The sequence below is a fragment of the Myotis yumanensis genome, unplaced genomic scaffold, assembly GCF_028538775.1.
Source record: "Myotis yumanensis isolate MYYU_CA2020_CCGP unplaced genomic scaffold, mMyoYum1.0.hap1 SCAF_16, whole genome shotgun sequence".
In the NCBI taxonomy this organism is placed as follows: domain Eukaryota; kingdom Metazoa; phylum Chordata; class Mammalia; order Chiroptera; family Vespertilionidae; genus Myotis; species Myotis yumanensis.
In genome coordinates, this window is record NW_027223767.1 from 30,199,322 (window position 1) to 30,218,560 (window position 19,239).

A 19,239-nucleotide genomic window follows, 5' to 3' on the forward strand; every position below is an offset into this window, starting at 1 on the left:
TGACTTCTGGTCCTTTCTAAGACTTGACTGGAATATAGCAGTAATATGCTAACAAAAAAAGAGATGGCAACTTTAAAATGGTATGAAGAGTATGATCTTATTTGTGTAACATGTGTCTTTATGTATAAGGAGATATATATATAATGTCTATAAAGAGGTACATCAAAGTATTAACAGTGGTTATCTCTGGGAGGAAGGATTAGTTATAATATTTTTACTTTTAGATTTTCCAGTATTTTCTAAATATTGTTGTAATGATAATGTACTTTAATAATTGAAAAACAAAGGGTGTTAACTTAATGAAAAAGAACTTGAAATAAAAATCTTGCCAATTAGTCACTTCCCAGAGGAATAATTGGCACGCCACACAAAGAGCGTTTTATCAAGTTGAGACTATAGCCTACTCTATAGTGGTGACAGGGAGAATTGTGTCCTGCTGTGAAGTGATCTGCAGACTGAGGTGCCCATCCCAAGCTCCCCTCCCTTCTGCTATTTCTCTCATCCATTTCTTAGTTTTCAAAGATCTCCTCTGTTAAGAGAATATGGGCATTCTAAATGATTACCAATTAGGGAGTCAGAAAATCCTCAGAGGGGCCTTGCTTTGTCAGGGGAAACAAGTTGTTCCTAAAGCAAAATAAATGATTTTGATCCCATCTGTGAATTTCTTTAAAGAAAGTCACTATAAATGTTATTCAGATTTTACTCTTGCAGAAGCATTAATGGGTGTAGACTTTGCCCCAGATTTCATCTCCTGATGAATCTCATGTTTCTGGATTAAAGGACATCTGTGGTGGATGAGGCTGGGAGGGTGGGGATGAATGTAGGCACCAATTCTAGACCAAGAGCTTCTAAGTATAGAATGCTTCTTATCATCCTCCCTCATGGTCTTGGGAAGGAACAGGTTTTTGTTGGTTTGTTTTGTTTTTCCTATTTCATGGTCAGATTCAACCACAGGCTGCAGGATAAACTGGAGGTGGTGTGAATCAGTGGAAGTGTGCAAATCATATACTCATTTACTCAAGTGCAAGCCCCAATGCTCTGTCGTCTTCACCGGCTATATTTTCAAGGCTCCATGGATGTTAGGATGCCTAGAGGGTCTCTAGGGCTTCCTTGAAAACTACCATCATCCATGCTTTATTTCTGTTCCATCTCTTCCAGACTTGCTTGAATATTAATTCAGGGTTTATGGCAAGATATATTCCTCTGTTGGTACAGTTTTGAGAATCATTATTTTTTGGACAATACTTGAAGTAAAAGAAAACTATAATTAATATATGGTTTTTTATCAGAGAACTAAGAAAACAGAATTATTTAGAAACAGGCACATTTCACCACAACAAAATAGAATGGTTTCAGCCTTTTATGAAAAAAGGCAGGGTAACAGTTTCATCTGCCCCCACCATTTCCTTTTTACCTAAATCCTGCTTTAGCATAATCTCTTTCCACTTTCTTTCCAAACTCTTACTTAAGCAGGTCAGACTTGACTTATAGCTGTACCTCCTTGAGAGTGATTATGATAATCATTTTGCTTTTGTGACCTTATTCAGAATGTACACTGCTCACTCTATGGTAGGGTACAATATCAGGGCCACTTTAGGAACTCTGGATTATCAGGAGACCTCATCTGGGTCCTATGATATGCAGTCTCTAAGCACCTTGGAATGCTTAAATTCACATTCCCTTCATCAGTGTGTTCATAGCTACTTGTGGTGGCAGAGGCTCAATCATAAAACCTTGGGGAAACAGGACCACCACCCTAAGCCAGTTGAGAGTCAGTGAGCATGAAGTCAGCCGTGAAGATAACACAGGAGTTGGTGAACTGTGCCACACTTGTGGCTGCTCTTCGCCATTCCTTGGAGGCTGTGTTTAAACCTTTTAGGGAAGACTCTGTTTTCATTGATGGGATGAGAAGATACCCACTTTTTGTGGAAGTACAAAGTGAATCTCAGAGGCTTGTGACTCAGTCAGTACCAGTGGCATGAGGGTAATTGATTGATAAGCCCAGGCTCCCCCTTCATTGGCCTGGCATTACTGATTGATTGCAATGTTCCTGCTGAAGATCTGAGTGCAGAAATGGCAAGAATCTGCCCATCTTGATTAATAATAGTGAGAAGACAGTGTAGTATCCATCATACAGTGTGTGAGACAGAGCAGAACTTCTCAGAAGTATGTCTGGTGGATAACAGTGATCCCGGCAGCTTTCGTTGAGTTTGAGTTGGGAGCATTTTGTCCAACCTAGAGATCAAAAGAAAATAGGAAAGATAAAGAAGGATGCAAATGGGTATTTTTTTAAATATATTTTATTGATTTTTTACAGAAAGGAAGGGAGAGGGATAGAGAGTTAGAAACATCGATGAGAGAGAAACATCCATCAGCTGCTTCTTGCACACCTCCTACTGGGGATGTGCCCGCAACCAAGGTACATGCCCTTAGCAGGAATCGAACCTGGGACCTTTCAGTCCGCAGGCCAACGCTCTATCCACTGAGCCAAGCCTGTTAGGGCGCAAATGGGTATTTTTTAATGTACCGCCAAAAAATAGCTAAGTACAAAACCCTGTATAATTCCAAGTACTCATCATTTTTCCTCTTTGCTTCCCAATAATTCTAGGGAAAGTTATTGTGCTTACACAGAGAAAGTATCTGCAAGGTGCACTTAGTATGAAAACCTAGAATTTGTTGGACCCTATAACCTAACAGCAAAGAGCCCCATCTACCCCTTACTTGACCTATTTGCCTTGGATGGAAAAGGTCCTGGGTCTGCAGCTACTTTGGATCCCAGGTGCACAACAATTCTACTTCATTCCTTGAATCAGGCCCAAACAATCTCACTCTGTTGGAAAAGCAGCAGAGACCTAGGTCTAAGTGGACCAAATATTTTTTACTAATCCTTTTCCATTCTTCACTACACCTGACTCCATGCCCCATCTGATTTTGTATGTACTTTCTAAATGCTAACCTGTTATGAACATAGACTGTAAGCCTCTGGAAGGCGGGAACTTGGCACACAGCAGTAAAATTGGTACTTTTGGTAAAATTTTATGGAATAGATGAATAAGCCAGTAAATCCAGTATAGGAATGAAAACACCTGGGCTTCAGTTCTGTTTCTACCACCTGTGTGACCTTGGCAACGTCACATAACCTCTCTGGGCCTCAGTGTAAGTATCAATAAAAATGTATATTTTTGCTCTAGCTCCCTCCCATGATTTCTATGTGACTCAAGGCAATTTGTATAAAATTACTTATTACTATTTTTATTAATTTCTTTATTATTTAGCAGCTTATTTTGTTCATGGGAAAAATTCAGAGTTGCTACGTCATGGTTTCCTGTAATTCTAAGCTAAACTTTATAGTCCCCTTCAGACCAGTTTTTTCCAATATTCAGTAGAAATGATAATGTAGATTGGAGTAAAGAACTAAAAATACACCAGATGATAAAATCATACTAATTTACATGAGCTCATCATCCAATATTAGAAGAAACAAAATTATGAAAAGTATTAACCTAAACCAGAGATGACAAATAAGTTGGCATTGAGTATCTGATGCAATGTGATAAGAAAGATTCTGATACCATTCCTGGGTGGAAAGAGTGCTGGGCTTGATTTCTTAAAAATTGAGATATAATTGACATATAACATTGTGTAAGTTTAAGTGTACAATGTGTTGATTTTACATGTTTATATATTGTAATATGATTATTACTGTAGCTTTAGCTAACACCTCTATCACGGAACAGAATTATCTTTTCTTTTTTGTGGTGAGAACATTTAAGATCTAGTCTCTTAGCAGTTTTGAAGAACATAATACAGTATTGTTGACTGTACTCACTATTCTATGCATTAGATTTCCAGAACTTACTCATCTTCTAGTTGCACTATGGTTGATTATTGATATGTGCAGCCAACACAATTAAAGGGTAGCAGCATGTGTACCATCCTGGACACTTAATCTTTGAGACCCATTCTTAATGCTGTAATTCTACAAAAGTGGGTACCATTTTTAATTTAGAAAGTATTGGAGACCTAGTCTCTTTGTCTTGTAGTTGTTGTAGAAAAGGTACCCATCAATTTCTTATATTCAAAGGCTGAATCCACTCTTCGTGGGGAAATTGGATTTAAAGCAGCTGAGCTGAACCAGTTGGGTAGTGTCTGTTTTAGACACTAAAGGGCAATATGAATTTATAATCTTGTCAGGAAACCCAAGAGTATGGAGGAAAAAAGCTGCCTCAGGTTGTTGCCGAAAATCAAACTGTGTTCAAGTGTAGCGGTTCTTAAACTTTGGTGTATGTAAGAGTTACCTAAGGGCAGGGATGGACACATAGTTGTGGTCTCTGAAGCTCTTATAGGTTTGGGGGAGCTTTTCTTAAGAAAAAGAAAACAGCCTAGCAGGAGTGGCTCAGTGACTGAGCTTTAACCCATGAGCTAGGAGGTCACAGTTTGATTCCCAGTCAGGGCACATGCATGGGTTGCGGGATCCATCCCAGTAAGGGGCATACTGATAGATGATTCTCTCTAATTATTGATATTTCTATTTCTCTCTTCCTCTCTCTGAAATTAATAAAGCCCTAGACGGTTTGGCTCAGTGGATAGAACGCCAGCCCTCAGACTGAAGGGTCTGGGGTTCGACTCCAGTCAAGGGCACGTACCTCGGTTGTAGGCTCCATCCCCTGCTCTGGTCAGGGTGCAAGTGGGAAGCAACCAATTGATGTGTCTCTCTCACATCAATGTTTCTCTCTTTCTGTCTCTCCCCTTTCCTTCCACTCTCTAAAAATCAATGGAAAAAATTTCCTCAGGTGAGGATTAACAACAACAAAAAAAATGAAATCAATAAAACATTTAAAAAAAGAAAAATGATATACTTTTTAAAATACAAAATTGGATACAAGGTCCCATGGTTCCTGAAGCTTAAGCATCGTTAATTTTACAGTAAATTCACCTCTACATAGGGAGCATGTTAAAAATTCCTGATTTATTCTGCTGATTCATTATATCTGGGGCCCAGGAATCTGCATTTTCAGTATGTACCCTACTGTGTTATGGCTGGGCTAATGGTAAGAAAATAGCAGTACAAATACCTACCTATTTCCTGACACATAAAACAATTAACCACATTTGCTTCGTAACAGAAGCAGCTTCCTGTCTCCCAGCACTTATATGTTAGCCCCATTTTCTCCAAGCAAATGCACAAACCATACAGAGGACACTTTCCTTCTCTGGCTGAGAGTGAGGCTGGGGTTCAGCTGCCTCAGGTTGTTGGCCTTCCTTCCTTTGCCTTCCCCACAATCGCCGGCATTGGCATAGTTCTCTGGTTCTTAGGCATTGACACTGAGGGGAGAAAAATGACTGGTATTAACTTTAGGTGGCTGGTATGCATTTGATTATCTTCCAAACCTCATGTTGGGCCATTTAAAGAAAATTATGTCTTCTAAAGAAACTATTCTGTCCTATTGGCTCTGTCCTCTCTAGAGAATGTACAAGTACAGCAAAGGAAAGGAACTCACATTTAGCAAGGACCTCCTATGTGCCAGGCACCTGTCACACAGGATCTCAATTAACCTTCATAACCACCATAAGAGGCAAATATCATTTGTCCCATTTTAAAGATGAGACTACTGAGGTTGGACAAGTCAAGCAACTTTCTCGAAGCCACTCAGTGAGTGTGAGTGGTAGGTCTGTCCAAACTCCAAAGTCTACAGTATGTTTTTCTTATTATGCCAACCTGCCTCTGGAAAAGGAGATTTTTATAGATCAAGCCCAAGGACCCAAATACATCAGCAAACTTACAGGACATGGAACTTCAAAAATGACAAACACTGTAATAGCGATTCCACTGAACAACAGAGTGCCAGCAATCAGAAATTTGACCACAATGCTCCATTTCTGCCTCTTCTCTAGATTTTCATCTGTGTCTAAAAGGAGAGAGAGGAGTAGAAGAGGGAGAAAGAGAATTTGAGAGAGGGAAGAGATCAACCCTCTGATTTGAAGGACTCTTGGCTCACCTGACTAAGAGGGGTCCAGCTAGATTCAGAGGCGGAGGCCCAGTTTCCAGTTCAGACTTAAGAGTCAGGAGTGGGGTGGGCATCGTGGGCTCTGCTCTAATCTCAGAGAGTCACCTTCCCTGGGATTTGGGATTTTTCCATGATCAAGTAGGACCCATTCTTGCACTGCTCTCAAGAGAGGAAAAGGGGTGGGAGTGCCCAAGGAGTTCTAAACTCTTCTTTCACCAGCAGCCCTCTCAGGGTCTCTACTTAGAAAATCACCCTCCTTTGCTCCCTGTGGCTTTAGTGGGGCATAGGAGGAACAAAGGTGAGTTGGCATTGCTCCTGGGTCATAAGTCAAATTTGGGGACAAATGTCTTATATGCTTCTTGTTATTACTAGTCTCATATTTATTTTTCTCCCGGTAGGAACTAGGATGTAACCCAAGCCAGAATCTTACAGAATTTGAGTTCTGGCCAATTTAGGGAAGGTCATTTCCAAAAACCGTGCAGATGAAACATGCACTTGGTTGTTGCCATCACTATAATAATTGCTTAGTGTGTAAATGTCGCCTGTCTACCCATGCAGTGGCTGGTATTACCTACCACATAAATACATTTCATTCTGTCCCCAAATCTGGCTGCAAGATTAGCTCATTGGTGTTGAGGTAAAGCACTATTAATACAGTCATATGCCCCTTAACAACCTGGATACATTCTGAGAAATGCATCATTAGGCAATTCCATCACTGAGCAAAAATGAGAGCGTGCACTTACACTACCTAGCTGGTGTAGCCTACTACACACCTAGGCTATATGGCAGGGGTCCTCAAACTACGGCCCGCGGGCCACATGCAAATACAAATATTGTATTTGTTCCCGTTTTGTTTTTTTACTTCAAAATAAGATATGTGCAGTGTGCATAGGAATTTGTTCATAGTTTTTTTTAAACTATAGTCCGGCCCTCCAACGGTCTGAGGGACAGTGAACTGGCCCCCTGTTTAAAAAGTTTGAGGACCCCTGCTATATGGTATAGTGTATTGCTCCTGTATAGCATGTTACTGTATTGAATACTGTAGGCAATTGTAGCATATTGGTATTTGTGTATAGAAAAGGTACAGTAAAAATACAGTGTAAAAGATAAAACATGGGCCATGACTGGTTTGGCTCAGTGGATAGAGCGTCGGCCTGCGGACCAAAGGGTCCCGGGTTAGATTCCGGTCAAGGGCATGTACCTTGGTTGCGGGCACATCCCCACTAGGGGGGTGTGCAGGAGGCAGCTGATCGATGTTTCTCACTCATCGATGTTTCTAACTCTCTATCCCTCTCCCTTTCTGTAAAAAATCGATAAAATATATTTAAAAAAAAAAAAAAAGATAAAACATGGTATATCTATACAGGGCACTTACCATGAATGGAGCTTGCACATCTGGAAGTTGCTCTGGGTGAGTCAGTGAGTGGGTGAGTGAATGTGAAGGTCTAGGACATTACTGTACACTACTGTAGACTTGATACAACACTGTACATTTAAGCTACACAAAAATTTATAAAACAACCTGAGATTAAATCAAGCACAAGAAAAAAGGGTATAATCAAGAAACAGTAAACACAGGATGTATGAGGCTGCTGCTGGCTTAACACAACATACTGTCTTACAGCAAACTTTTCCTATAAGTAGAAAGAGTACACTCTAAAGCAATGATAAAAAGTGTAGAATAGTAAATACATAAAGCAGTAACAGTCATTTATTATTATCAAGTATTATGTACTATACTGTATATACAGTAGGTCCATCATAGACCAAAATGTTATGCAGCACATGTCTATAGTGTCAAACTACAAACATTTCTGGGACCTTCTTTATAGAGAAACTGATTTTTTCCATAAGAAATGGAGTGGTTTTTCTAATAGAAACTCTGTGTAACTTCTCAACCTCCAGGAAAATCCTAGGCTAATGTTGGGGTTAAAAATGTTTTTCTTTCTGTTCTTGTCTCACCATTACTTATTCTGTACCTTGTTGTTTCAAAGGGGTAGAAAAATCATCAGTACTTGTAGTTTTCTCTCCTTCTTTATTCCCTGGAGTTATGGAGGTGGTAGTGGTGGGAAAAGCCTCTGATGAAGTCCTCATTGCTGGGTAGACCTTACATTGGAAGATCCCTGGTAAAAAAGCTATAAGAAAAGAAAGAATGAAAGGACAACTGAGAAAACTTTATCCTGCATTTGATTTTATCTGACAAAAGACCCTAGTTCTACCCAAGATGATACTAAACTTCTCACTGTGGCCCCATTGACCTGTCCATAGGTTTAGGGTGTAAGCTCCAAATAATGCCAAGAGTAAATGAGAACAGAGATACTAATAAGAGATATGGATTAAAATCCCCAGGAGGCCTTTGACTAATGTAGGATCAAAGCGGAGGAGTAGACCATATCTTGTTTGCCTATCATTCTTAAGGCCATAATAATAATAAGGATGGAGGGCGTAACACTGTTCAAAGTTTCCATCTTTTAAAAAAGTGGCTCCAAAGTCCAAGGAGGAGCATGAAATATTATCATTTGCCTTAATGACTGCTGCAAGTTTGTCTGGTGGAGTGTAAATCAACTATTCTGAGAGGGGATCAGGGAAAGCCAAAGGAGTTGGAAGAAGAAGGAAAGACCACCCAGCTACATGCACTCCTCAATTTCATTCATTCTGCAAATAATTAAAAATTAATACTGTATCTATTATGTGCGAGAGATTACTTCATTACTTTGGGTATATCAGTTGGATGCATTCTAGCCAGGGAAGGAGTAAAGGAGAAAAAGGGTTGAGGGGAGGAGGGGGAAGCAGACCACAATAAATAGAGTAAATTTTATGGTATGTGCTACAAAGAAAAAAAATTATAGTAGAGGAAGGTGCCCAGCTGGCATGGCTTAGTGGCTGAGCATTGACCTATGAACCAGGAGGTCACTGTTTGGTTCACGGTCAGGGCACATGCCCAGGTTTCGGGCTCCATCCCCAGTGTGGGGCATGCATGAGAAGGCCGATCAATGATTCTCTCTCATCGATGTTTCTATCTCGCTCTCCCTCTTCCTCTCCCTTCCTATCTTAAATCAATAAAAAAATAAAAATAACATTTTAAAAAGTAGAGGAAAGTAAAGGAGCAGTCTAGGGATGCGGTGCAGGTGGGCAGTGGTTTGGCAACATGCAGTGTAGGCTGGTTTCATTGAGAAGGTGAGAACCGAGCCAAGACTTAAAGGAGTTGAGGGAATAGCCATCAGATACCTGGAAGGTATAGTAAGTCCTCACTAATGTTGTCGCTAGGTTTGGAAACTGTGACTTTAAGGCGAAATGACATATAACAAAACCAGTTGTCCCATAGGCTAACTGATATAAACAAGAATTGGGTTCCTACGGCATATTTCTGATAAAAAAAAATCACCAAATTTCTAAAGACCCCAAACACTTATAATATTAAACTTTGAAATAAATGTGAACTATACTTATATTTAGTAAATATTAATTTTAAAAAAGCAAGATAATTCTTTTCTAAGCTGCTTGTGCCAGTTCAGGGTTGAGGGTGGCCAGAGCCTATCCCAGCAACTCAGCGGGGGAAAACCCTGGACAGGGAGCCCTTCCACTTCAGGGCACCCTCACATACACCCACATGGAGACCAGAGCAATGCAGATACACCAAGTCACGTAATATGCACGTCTTTGGGGTGTGAGAGGAAACCAGTGTACGGAGGGAAACCCTTGCAGACTGGGGAGAACATGCAAACTCCACACAGACAGTGGCCCTAGTGGAAATCAAATCTTTTCCCATCAATGTTATAACAAAATGATGTTATTCAAGGACCTGTTGTAGTGACCTAGGCAGAGGCGAGAGCTAGAGTATAGGCAGAGATGTCTGGCATGTTACAGTTTTAGAGGACAAGCAAGGAGGCCAGTGAGATTGGAGTAGTGTGACCAAGGGGGCAGGAGTAGGAGATAAGGATCTAAAGCAGTGGTTCTCAACCTTGGCTGCACGTTAGAATCACCTGGGAATCTTTTTAAAATCCTGATTTCTGGGCCTCATCCTCTGGAAATTCTGTTTCTTTGTTATCGGGTGGGGCCACAACATTAGTAACAAAGAAACAATTTCCGGAGGATGAGGCCCAGAAATGAGGATTTTAAAAAGATTCCCAGGTGATTCTAATGTGCAGCCAAGGTTGAGAACCACTAAAGGAAATGGGCCCATATCACTGAGGGAGGGCCTTGTAGGCCAGTTTAAGGACTTTGGTTTTTATTCTGATTGCAGTGGGGATCCAGTCCTGCCCGGTGTGGCTCAGGTGGTTGAGCGTGTCCCATCCTGTGCTCTGAAAGGTCACCGGGTTTGATTCCTGGTCAGGGCACATACCTGGGTTTGATCCCTGGTTGAGTGCTTTGGGGAGGCAACCAATTGATGATTCTCTCTCTCCTTCTCCCTGCCTCTCTCTCTCAGGTCAATAGAAACATCTTTTTAAAAAAGAAATGGGGATCCATTACAAGGTTTTGAGCAGAGGAATGACATGATGGTTTTATTTTTAAAGGATCACTGAAAGAGACTGTAGCTGGGCAAGGGTAGAAGCAGAGTCACCTGTTAGGAGGCTATTGCAGAAATCCAATGAGTGATGATGGTGACTCAGACCAGCTATGGAAGTGATGAGATGATGCAGACAAATTCTGGCTGTAGTCTGGAATGAACTTCACTTGCCTCCAGAATTGACCTAATCCAATTCAGACAGTGGTTCCTATTCCATTTTGAATGGTCTCTTATCATTGCTTATTAAATTGAGGTCTGTAAGTCCTACTTGATGTTTCTAAATTACTCTCCCATGTCTTGATTAAGTCCATGTGAAAATGATAGTTCCTTACTTCAGAGGCCAGTGGCCATAGTACCAGACACTGTACATGAAATTACAGGGTAAGGGCTCATCCTTGATTTCATTTTAATCAGGAAGACAGTGTTAGCAAAGATAGAGACAAAGAGCCACAGTTTCAAAAGAAAAAAACAAGGAAATTAGGTGAAGTATTTTCAGCATAGTGCCAGTCAGGTCTTTGAAGTGATAACATATGTTTTATGAGACTGATGAGCTGAAGATAAGCAAATTTCACTTTGGACAAGTCACCTAAGTTCTCTGAGTTTTGGTCTCCTTGTCTGTAAGATGGTTATAATAAAACTAGAGGCCCAATGGACGAAATTCATGCAAGGGGCCCGGCCCTTGCAGCCCCGGACGGTCGTTCTGCTGTTCAGTCTAATTAGCACATTAGCTCTTTATTATAAAGGATAATTCTTGATCTACCTATTTCATAGGCGTGATGTGAAGATGAGAAAGCAGGTGAAAACACTCTGCACACTGAGTGATATTATGATTGGAGGAGGAGGAAAAACCTAGAGATTCTCTAAGTAGAACTGTGCCCTCTAACCATAGGGATAATGGTATTTCACTATAGCATGTCTCCCCACCTTCTGGGGCCACTGTTGCAAAGTCTATTTAATAGGCTTCTTCATCTGTCAGTGTATTTTTTTATTTCTGCCTAGTTTCTGAATTAATGCCCATCCATGTTGGCAGTTCATCTCTAGTAGTAGATCTCATCTGCTAGGGAACAGCATTAAGGTGGAGCACATTTGTAAATACAGCTCTCCATTCCCAGTGATGATGGAATTGCAATATTAGCTTTTATTTGGCTAAGAATATTTGGGCATGAATGCCCCACTTTAATGAGAGAAACAAAAATCCAAATTTATGAAATGGATGATTTAGGAGATGATGCTTTGCTTTCTTAAAAAATAACTTATTTTAAAAAGGGAACATTAGGTGCATTGTATTTAAATGGAAGTCTCTTTCAGAGCCTATTCTGTAATTATACTAGCAGGTTGAAAGGGCTATTGGGTTTGTGCTTTGGATCTAAACCTCAGCTGTACATATATAGTAATCAGACCATGTAGTCAAACCCCTCATTTGTACCTATAGCAGTGATGGCGAACCTTTTGAGCTCGGCGTGTCAGCATTTTGAAAAACCCTAACTTAACTCTGGTGCCGTGTCACATATAGAAATTTTTTGATATTTGCAACCATAGTAAAACAAAGACTTATATTTTTGATATTTATTTTATATATTTAAATGCCATTTAACAAAGAAAAATCAACCAAAAAATGAGTTCGCCTGTCCCCTCTGACACGCGTGTCATAGGTTCTCCATCATTGACCTATAGAAACTGAGCACTGGAGAAATTAAGTAACTTGTCAAAGGTTATCATTAATATAAGAATAGACATTTGTGTAATATTTCTCCTATACTCACAGTTTCACATGGGGTAAACAGACTGTAGGAATTAGTTCACACCAGTCAAATTCCCAGGAACCTAATCTATATACTAAAATGACATTAAAAATATTTACATAGGAGAATATGTCTGTCAAATGGATCAGATATGATGTTTTTCTCTTCTAGATACCCTTTTCTAAACCTACAGGTTCTTGGGAAACCTAATGCATAATTGGAAAGTTTCTTGATTAATATAGAATCTGAGGAATAAGAACTAGATGGTGTAAACCTTATCAGACATGATAAAGACCTACGAGTCCTCTCTCATCAGAAAGAATCACCAGAATATTTATAATAGAGGATCTTTTCCTTGGCCAAATTCCATAAACAGTAACAAATAGTCGCCATCTTACATTTTTCTAGATTGCATGTCAACCCACATCTTCTGATGACCAACTGTGTTGCAGTCCATTCTCAGCCTTACCATTTCAGATTCCTACTTTGCTCTGGGAACATTTCCACGTACTGACTTCTGTTTCTGGGACATTCTCCTGTGTAGACTGATGTCGTCTATAGTGGGCATCTCTTCTATGACCTTATAAATTTGACCATGTACCTTATTTCTACTGTACTTGGAGTGTGTCACTTCCTGGCAATCAGTGTAAGTTTGAATTCAGAATAGGCAGTTTCATACTCACAAATGGGGCAATATTTCAAAATTGCACTCATAAATTTGGTGTCTGCAATTCATCATTGTTCAAGAAATGTATCTTGAGAACCTGACTCTAGAACCTGGCAAGAGAACCCAACTATGCTGATCAACTGAAAAAAAAAAAAAAAAAGAAATGTATCTTGACTAATGATTAGATCCCCAAACTAACCTGCAAATATCCATTTACTTTCTTTGCACAGCTCAAATAGTACAGGGTATTAGCTTAAACGAGCTATTTTCAACCTTTCCCATCTCATGGCACACAGAAACTACTAAAATTCCAGGGAACACCCCAAAAAAGATTTTTTTTTGCTGATCTGACAAAAATAAATAGGTATAATTTTTTATTCAGCCACACTGGAGAGCTATTTTTTAATTTAACAATCTAAGGGAAACAGGCCAGTGCCCCTGACTAAAAATCAGGTATTGCATGTCTTAAAAATTCTTGCAGCACACCCATTGAAAATCGCTGGCTTAAATTTTTCCTCCTTCCCTGGACTCTAGGCCAGCCCAAAGCAAATTGCTGAATTAGGGCAGGTTGATCATTGGCATCTCTCCCCTTAATCTCCCAGTTTTCCCTGTCCCAAATCTCTAAAAGCTAGTGTCTTAATTGCTCTGAGTCCAACACTGCATAGCATTATATCCAAGAAAGATTCACCCTGTACAAAGTGCTCTAGACTCCAAAATGACTTAAGTTCACTGTTTCCCATCACACTTATCATTGACTCACAGGGTGGGGGTGTCACATGTTAGAAAGAGAACAATCTGGTTGAATTAATTTGCTTTAACACTGAATCACTGAAATCCCCCAAACACTGTCAGAGGCTTTTAAGTTTTTAAGAGTTTTTTGTGTTGTTTTTTTTCTTCACACAAAAGTGATTACCATGTGAACTTTAGAAAGTATAATAAAGGAATGAAAACATTCATGTCATGTGAGGATTTATAATTTACTATAACTGGGCCACATCCTAAGAACCTATCCACTTATTTCCCAATTTCTAGTCCTCTAAACAGATGGTAGTTTTAAAAGTTTTCCCCCCATTATTCTGCTGGTGAACCCTCAGTTTCTCTAAAAGTGTCAAGTTTTATTTAATTTTTTCCAGCAGTGCAACAGTAGCTTCTAGGGAATTGCCTGTATGTAGGGGGGACTGCCAATACTAATGTATAGATCATAAACTAGTTCACAGAAAGAATGGTGGGAGAAGGAAGGACAGAAGCAGAGAAACTTAAGGCAGAGGTCAAGAGCCATTGCTCAGCAACTGTGGGGAACAAGCACCCTCAATGTGTGTGGAAGTGAAAAACCGAACAACCACCGTGGAGGGTAACTTAGCAATATCTACTAAACTTTGATACAGCAACCCTGCTTGGAATTTATCCTATTGATAAATTGTAGGCACACAAAGAAGAATGTATAAGATTATTGCTGGCATTGGTGGTATAGTGGTGAGCATAGCTGCCTTCCAAGATTATTGCTTGCAGCATTGTTTGTATTTGCAAGAGTTTGGAAACAACCAAAATATCCATCCATAGGGAACTGGTGATAGTATAGCCATAAAATGTAATACTGTACAACAGTTACAAGGAATAAGACATATCCTATATAATAAAAGCCTAATATGCAAATTGTCCCCTCGGGCGGGAGTTTGACCGACCTGGAGTTTGACCACTCGCTATGATGCGCGCTGATCAACAGGGGGTGGTGTGGAACATGGCGGGCATTGCGGTGCTGGCAGTGGGCTACTGTGGAGGTGCTGCTGGCCACAATGGGCCCCAATGAGAGTGGGACCACGGCGGGATGGTGGAGCAGGTGAACGGCTGGCGCCAGGCCAAGGCAGGGTGCCAGGCAGGGCTGTGAGGCTGGGGACGCGAGCTAGGGCCTGATCTTCGCAGGCCACCCCGAGGGACCCCACCCATGCACAAATTTCATGCACTGGGCCTCTAGTTTATACATATTGATATGGAACAACCTATACGATACATTGTTAAATGTAAAAAAGCAAGGTATTGAATAGTGTATATGATATGCTACTATTTATGTGTTTAAAATATATACATCCATACATGCTTAGAATATCTCTGGAAGGAAACTCAGTAAGTTGTTAATAGGGTTTCCCTCAGGGATAGAGTACTGGAGGACTGAGGGAGTAGAACAAGGGAGATTTACTTTTCACTGGAGACCTGTGTTGTTTGAACATTTTACTATGTGCATTCAGAGTAAATCAAAATCAAATAACCATTGTGAAAGACGACCCATCAGAAATGAGAGCATGTGAAAATTGCTGCATGTCAGGACTAGAAGGGCCCTTAGAGATTAGAAAACTGAGTCTCAGAGAGGACATAGATTTGCCAAAGGAGAGGATAATCCATTTCCTTGAGGCATTAGCTGCTACTAAGCTCTACCTGCATTCAGGATTATAAGTAAAAGTCATGCCTACCTTCACCTCATGTTCCAATCTCACCTTTGCCTGTTAGAAGAGATCCATTCTGAAAGTTGGATGTGGGGGTTAGGTGACAGCTTGGGAAAGCAGTGCTGTTTCTATGGGGAGCAGCAATAACTCTCAGGTTCTTTAGAGTATGCTTGACCTTTGGCCTTTTCTCTGAATATTCAAGGCTGACTTTTACTTTGCTCCCAGAGGCAAGGCACTGCAGGGTAGCCACAGTCAGAATTTGGACGAAGGTGGACCTGTTGTCTTCTGCTTGAGCTTCTGCAGAGAGATCAGCCAAAGAGAATAAAGGAAGCTGGCATATATTTATTGCTTTCAGAACAGAAGGGAGAGGGAGAGAGAGAAACATTAATGATGAGAGAGAATCATCGATCAGCTGCCTTCTGCACGCTCCTCACTGGGAAATGAGCACCCAGTCCAGGTATGTGCCCTGATGGGGAATCAAACTGTGACCTCCCAGTTCTTGGGTCGACACTCAACCACTGAACCACACTGCCTGGACAGGAAGCTGGTTCTTAATCTGAATGGCTGAACTACTGTATTGACTCGTTAAACTCCACTGCTGTATTTTTGTCTCTTTTTAGTTGATTTTTTCCTTAGTATGTGCTTATGGTACTTAATATACAAACCTGCCTTTCTTTCTTCCTACCATGAATACCATGAAGATAGGTAACTGCAGTAATTTCAGCCCAGAGAAATGCTCATAGATTGTCTTCTCTAATGCAGAGAGGGTTGAGTACTGCCTCCTTCTCTTTCTTCACCCCCTTTTTTGATTCATATAGCCATGCCTTAGCTAATAAGAGTTAATTCAAAAATTGGTTTCCAGCCCTAACTGGTTTGGCTCAGTGGATAGAGCGTCGGCCTATGGACTGAAGGGTCCCAGGTTTGATTCCAGTCAAGGGTATGTACCTTGGTTGCGGACTCATCCCCAGTAGGGGGTGTGCAGGAGGCAGCTGATCGATGTTTCTCTCTCATCGATGTTTCTAACTCTCTATCCCTCTCCCTTTCTCTCTGTAAAAAAATCAATAAAATATATTTTAAAATGTTGGTTTCCAGAAAGCCTTTTGGGGGAATGCGTATCTTTAAAATAGGGTATTTGAGCCCTAACCGGTTTAGCTCAGTGGATAGAGCGGTGGCCAGCGGACTGAAGAGTCCCAGGTTCAATTCCGGTCAAGGGCATGTACCTTGGTTGCAGGCACATCCCCAATAGGGGGTGTGCAGGAGGCAGCTGATCGATATTTCTCTCTCATCAATATTTCTAACTCTCTATCCCTCTTCCTTCCTTGCTGTATAAAATCAATAAAATGTATATTTAAAAATAGGGTATTTGAGATCTGAGCTAGGAATGGGAGAGATAGGCATCTTTTAAAAGTAAAAACTTTCTGGCAAAGTGATTTTTTTTTTTCAGGAAGGGAGAGCTCATTCCATACCTGGCATTAGCACATCCCTGGTGCTTCTCATACCCGTTGAGAAGAGCCCAGGGAGCTGTTCCACTTGACAATGGCTATCTCTGAGTTCTGGAAGTAAAAGAAAAAAAAAAAAAGGTCAGGCTTTACTGTTTAGAATTTCAGGAACTGGAGAGGGAGATACAAAATAATGTAGTTCCTTCTCTCAAAGCTTGCAATTGGTAATATAAAAATTTCTCCCAAAGACTTAAAAGTATATATAAGAGGAAGTTAGACTAGTATAAAGAAAATTGAGTACCAATCTATTATCCTTGGGGTTGGGGAGGTAAAATAGAGTTAAATGAAGTTAATGAAAGACTAACCAACCTTTTCCTTCAAACACTGATTATTACCTCTTCTCCTTCCTGCTCTTGTTTTAAAACTTTTGAAAGTTTATTAAGTGTAACCTTGAACAAGATATCTTTCTGAATTCTATGGAACCATAGGTCTAGGTCATAGTAATTTATGCTTTTTGCTATATAACTCACAGGGTGTTGTGAGTTTTCTTTTTCTTCTTTTTTTTTGTGAGTTTTCTTCATTTGCTAAATTTGCTACTACTGCACATTATACTGTTTGGCCTTAACTCTGGTGAGCTAATTATAGAGATGAAATGTTTAGGACACTTTGAAAATCATGTTTTAAATGAACAGTTATCAAAGAGCAGAAAATGGTGTCATTTCACCTCCACACCACCCTTTTCTTAGCTCTCCCCTCCCAAGAGTATCCCCACATAGTTGCATGTAACACCTTAAAAAGGAAGACATCTTATGAGGGGCTATGAATTTGTGACAGCACCCTCCAGGAGAGAAAGCCATGTGAAAGGACTCTGATGTTAATTAAATGAACAAGACATTCTCTGAAGGCTTCTCACCATGAAACAGACAGCTATCTTTCTGGGTTGAATAAGTTGTAGTCCTGCAAGAAGATGCATAGGATGATTGGAAAGCATTGCCAACTGAGTATTGGCTATATCTCTATTTGCCAGAAGAGACCCCAAACACTTTCTAGGTCTCTCTTTGGATTTTCCAGGAGATTAGGCTAGAGTAGCACTTACCTTTCTTGTTGGCATCATAGGATGTAATGATTAGGCTGAAGACCAAGATGGTATCCATGTCAGCTTGAGCACATGCTCCTTGAAGAGACAGTATGCTGCTGATCTGTCACTGCCCCTTATAGCTTTGTCTCTAGGCATTTTCACTGCCCTGGAACCAAGTTTGACCCTGGGAGAGTCTGGTTCCACCCTAATTATCTTGCCCCATTTTCTGAAGACCCAGGAATAGAGCTGAATGGAGAGAGGATCAAGTCTGCTTGTTAATGATTGACTCAGAAGGTCTTCCCTGATCACTGCTGCCAACATAAGAAATGGTAATTACCCAGAGGTTTCCCTAGGAGAAAGGGCATAAACGCCCAGTGATATGCTTTATAAATACTTGCAGGTAGACACGTAGACATTCACAGGCATGCTCACTAAGACAGGCATATAGATTTACACACCAACATACAGAGATAGAGAGATAAAGAGATTTCAATTAAGGAAAGTGATTTACAGAGTAGAGCAGGGAACTGGGACTGAATAAGTTGGTGAGTTGCACTGGAGAAAGCACTGCACTAGGAATTAAGAGAACTGGGTTCTAATACAGGCTATTATTAACTACGCCCTCTTGAGAAAATTGCTTGATTTCTCCACATCTCAATTTTTTCCTCTGCAAATATTCTGACCAAATGATCTCTAGTATTCATTCACAGTTACACACATAGAATTACATCATCACAGACATACCTGTCCAGTTTTGTACATTTTCACACCCCTGAATAGTGAAGTGAGTATAGGTAAACCACCTTCCCATGACTATTGGGCTGAGAGGTTGTGAAGAAGAGCTAAATAGCCTAGATGAGAGAGACTGCCTGCAGTTTGGGAAGGTTTTCCTAGACAGATAACTGTTGTTGGAGATATTTAAAACTTGCATATTTTAATAATACTATGTAGACTTTGTGACAGTATAGGTAGATGGATCATAAAGCAGAAATGAGGATGTATTTAGGTCCTCTGCCTAAGCCCAGAGCCTCTGTATTCTCTCTAGCAACTGTAAATGTACTCCATTGGAGCCCACATAGGTTTGGCTATGTGAAAGAAGGTTCTAGAGGCCGATACTCTGATTGATAATGATGAATAGGGACATTCCATGAGGGAATTCATTAGATCTGAGTCAAATCATGATTTAAATGTTACCCTGTTGCCCGACATTTTAACTCAGGTTGAAATCTGGCTAAATAGAGCATTAAGGGAAATATTGGAAAACAAAAAGGAAAGAGATATCTGTCACCAAAGGGCAACATGTTGCCTGAAATTGGAAGGAGAAGTACTGAACATTCAGCCACAGTGCCTTTCATTT

The 19,239-nt window shown here is 40.4% G+C and overlaps 2 protein-coding genes across 5 annotated transcripts in view; one reads left to right on the forward strand and one right to left on the reverse strand.

The window, feature by feature from the left end:
* The window catches only part of ACACA (acetyl-CoA carboxylase alpha), a 259,649-nt gene that overhangs the window by 15,171 nt on the left and 225,239 nt on the right, over nt 1-19,239 (forward strand). The gene's annotated exons all lie outside the window — the stretch shown is intronic.
* On the reverse strand, nt 1,298-17,958 carry CUNH17orf78 (chromosome unknown C17orf78 homolog). 2 transcript variants are annotated; one of them, XM_070394441.1, is made up of 6 exons: nt 17,901-17,958; nt 16,832-16,918; nt 15,417-15,662; nt 7,991-8,146; nt 5,785-5,909; nt 5,100-5,325 (listed from the first exon to the last, which is right to left on the reverse strand). In XM_070394441.1, exons 1-6 carry the CDS (start codon nt 17,956-17,958, stop codon nt 5,158-5,160), a joined length of 840 nt encoding a protein of 279 aa, XP_070250542.1. In that variant the 3' UTR covers nt 5,100-5,157. The 2 variants fall into 2 exon arrangements, with proteins under 2 accessions (XP_070250543.1, XP_070250542.1); XM_070394442.1 differs by lacking the exons at nt 5,100-5,325; nt 5,785-5,909 and adding an exon at nt 1,298-2,235.

Bases quoted from the DNA above. Each gene is read 5' to 3' on its own strand.
- CUNH17orf78 (XM_070394441.1), bottom strand. From the start codon at position 17,958: ATGGATACCATCTTGGTCTTCAGCCTAATCATTACATCCTATGATGCC. The intron at 16,919-17,900 runs GTAAGTGCTACT...TTTTACTTCCAG, and splicing joins CTATGATGCCAACAAGAAAG to AACTCAGAGATAGCCATTGT. The intron at 8,147-15,416 runs GTGAGATTGGAA...CTTTTCTTATAG, and splicing joins ATCTCTTCTAACAGGCAAAG to CTTTTTTACCAGGGATCTTC.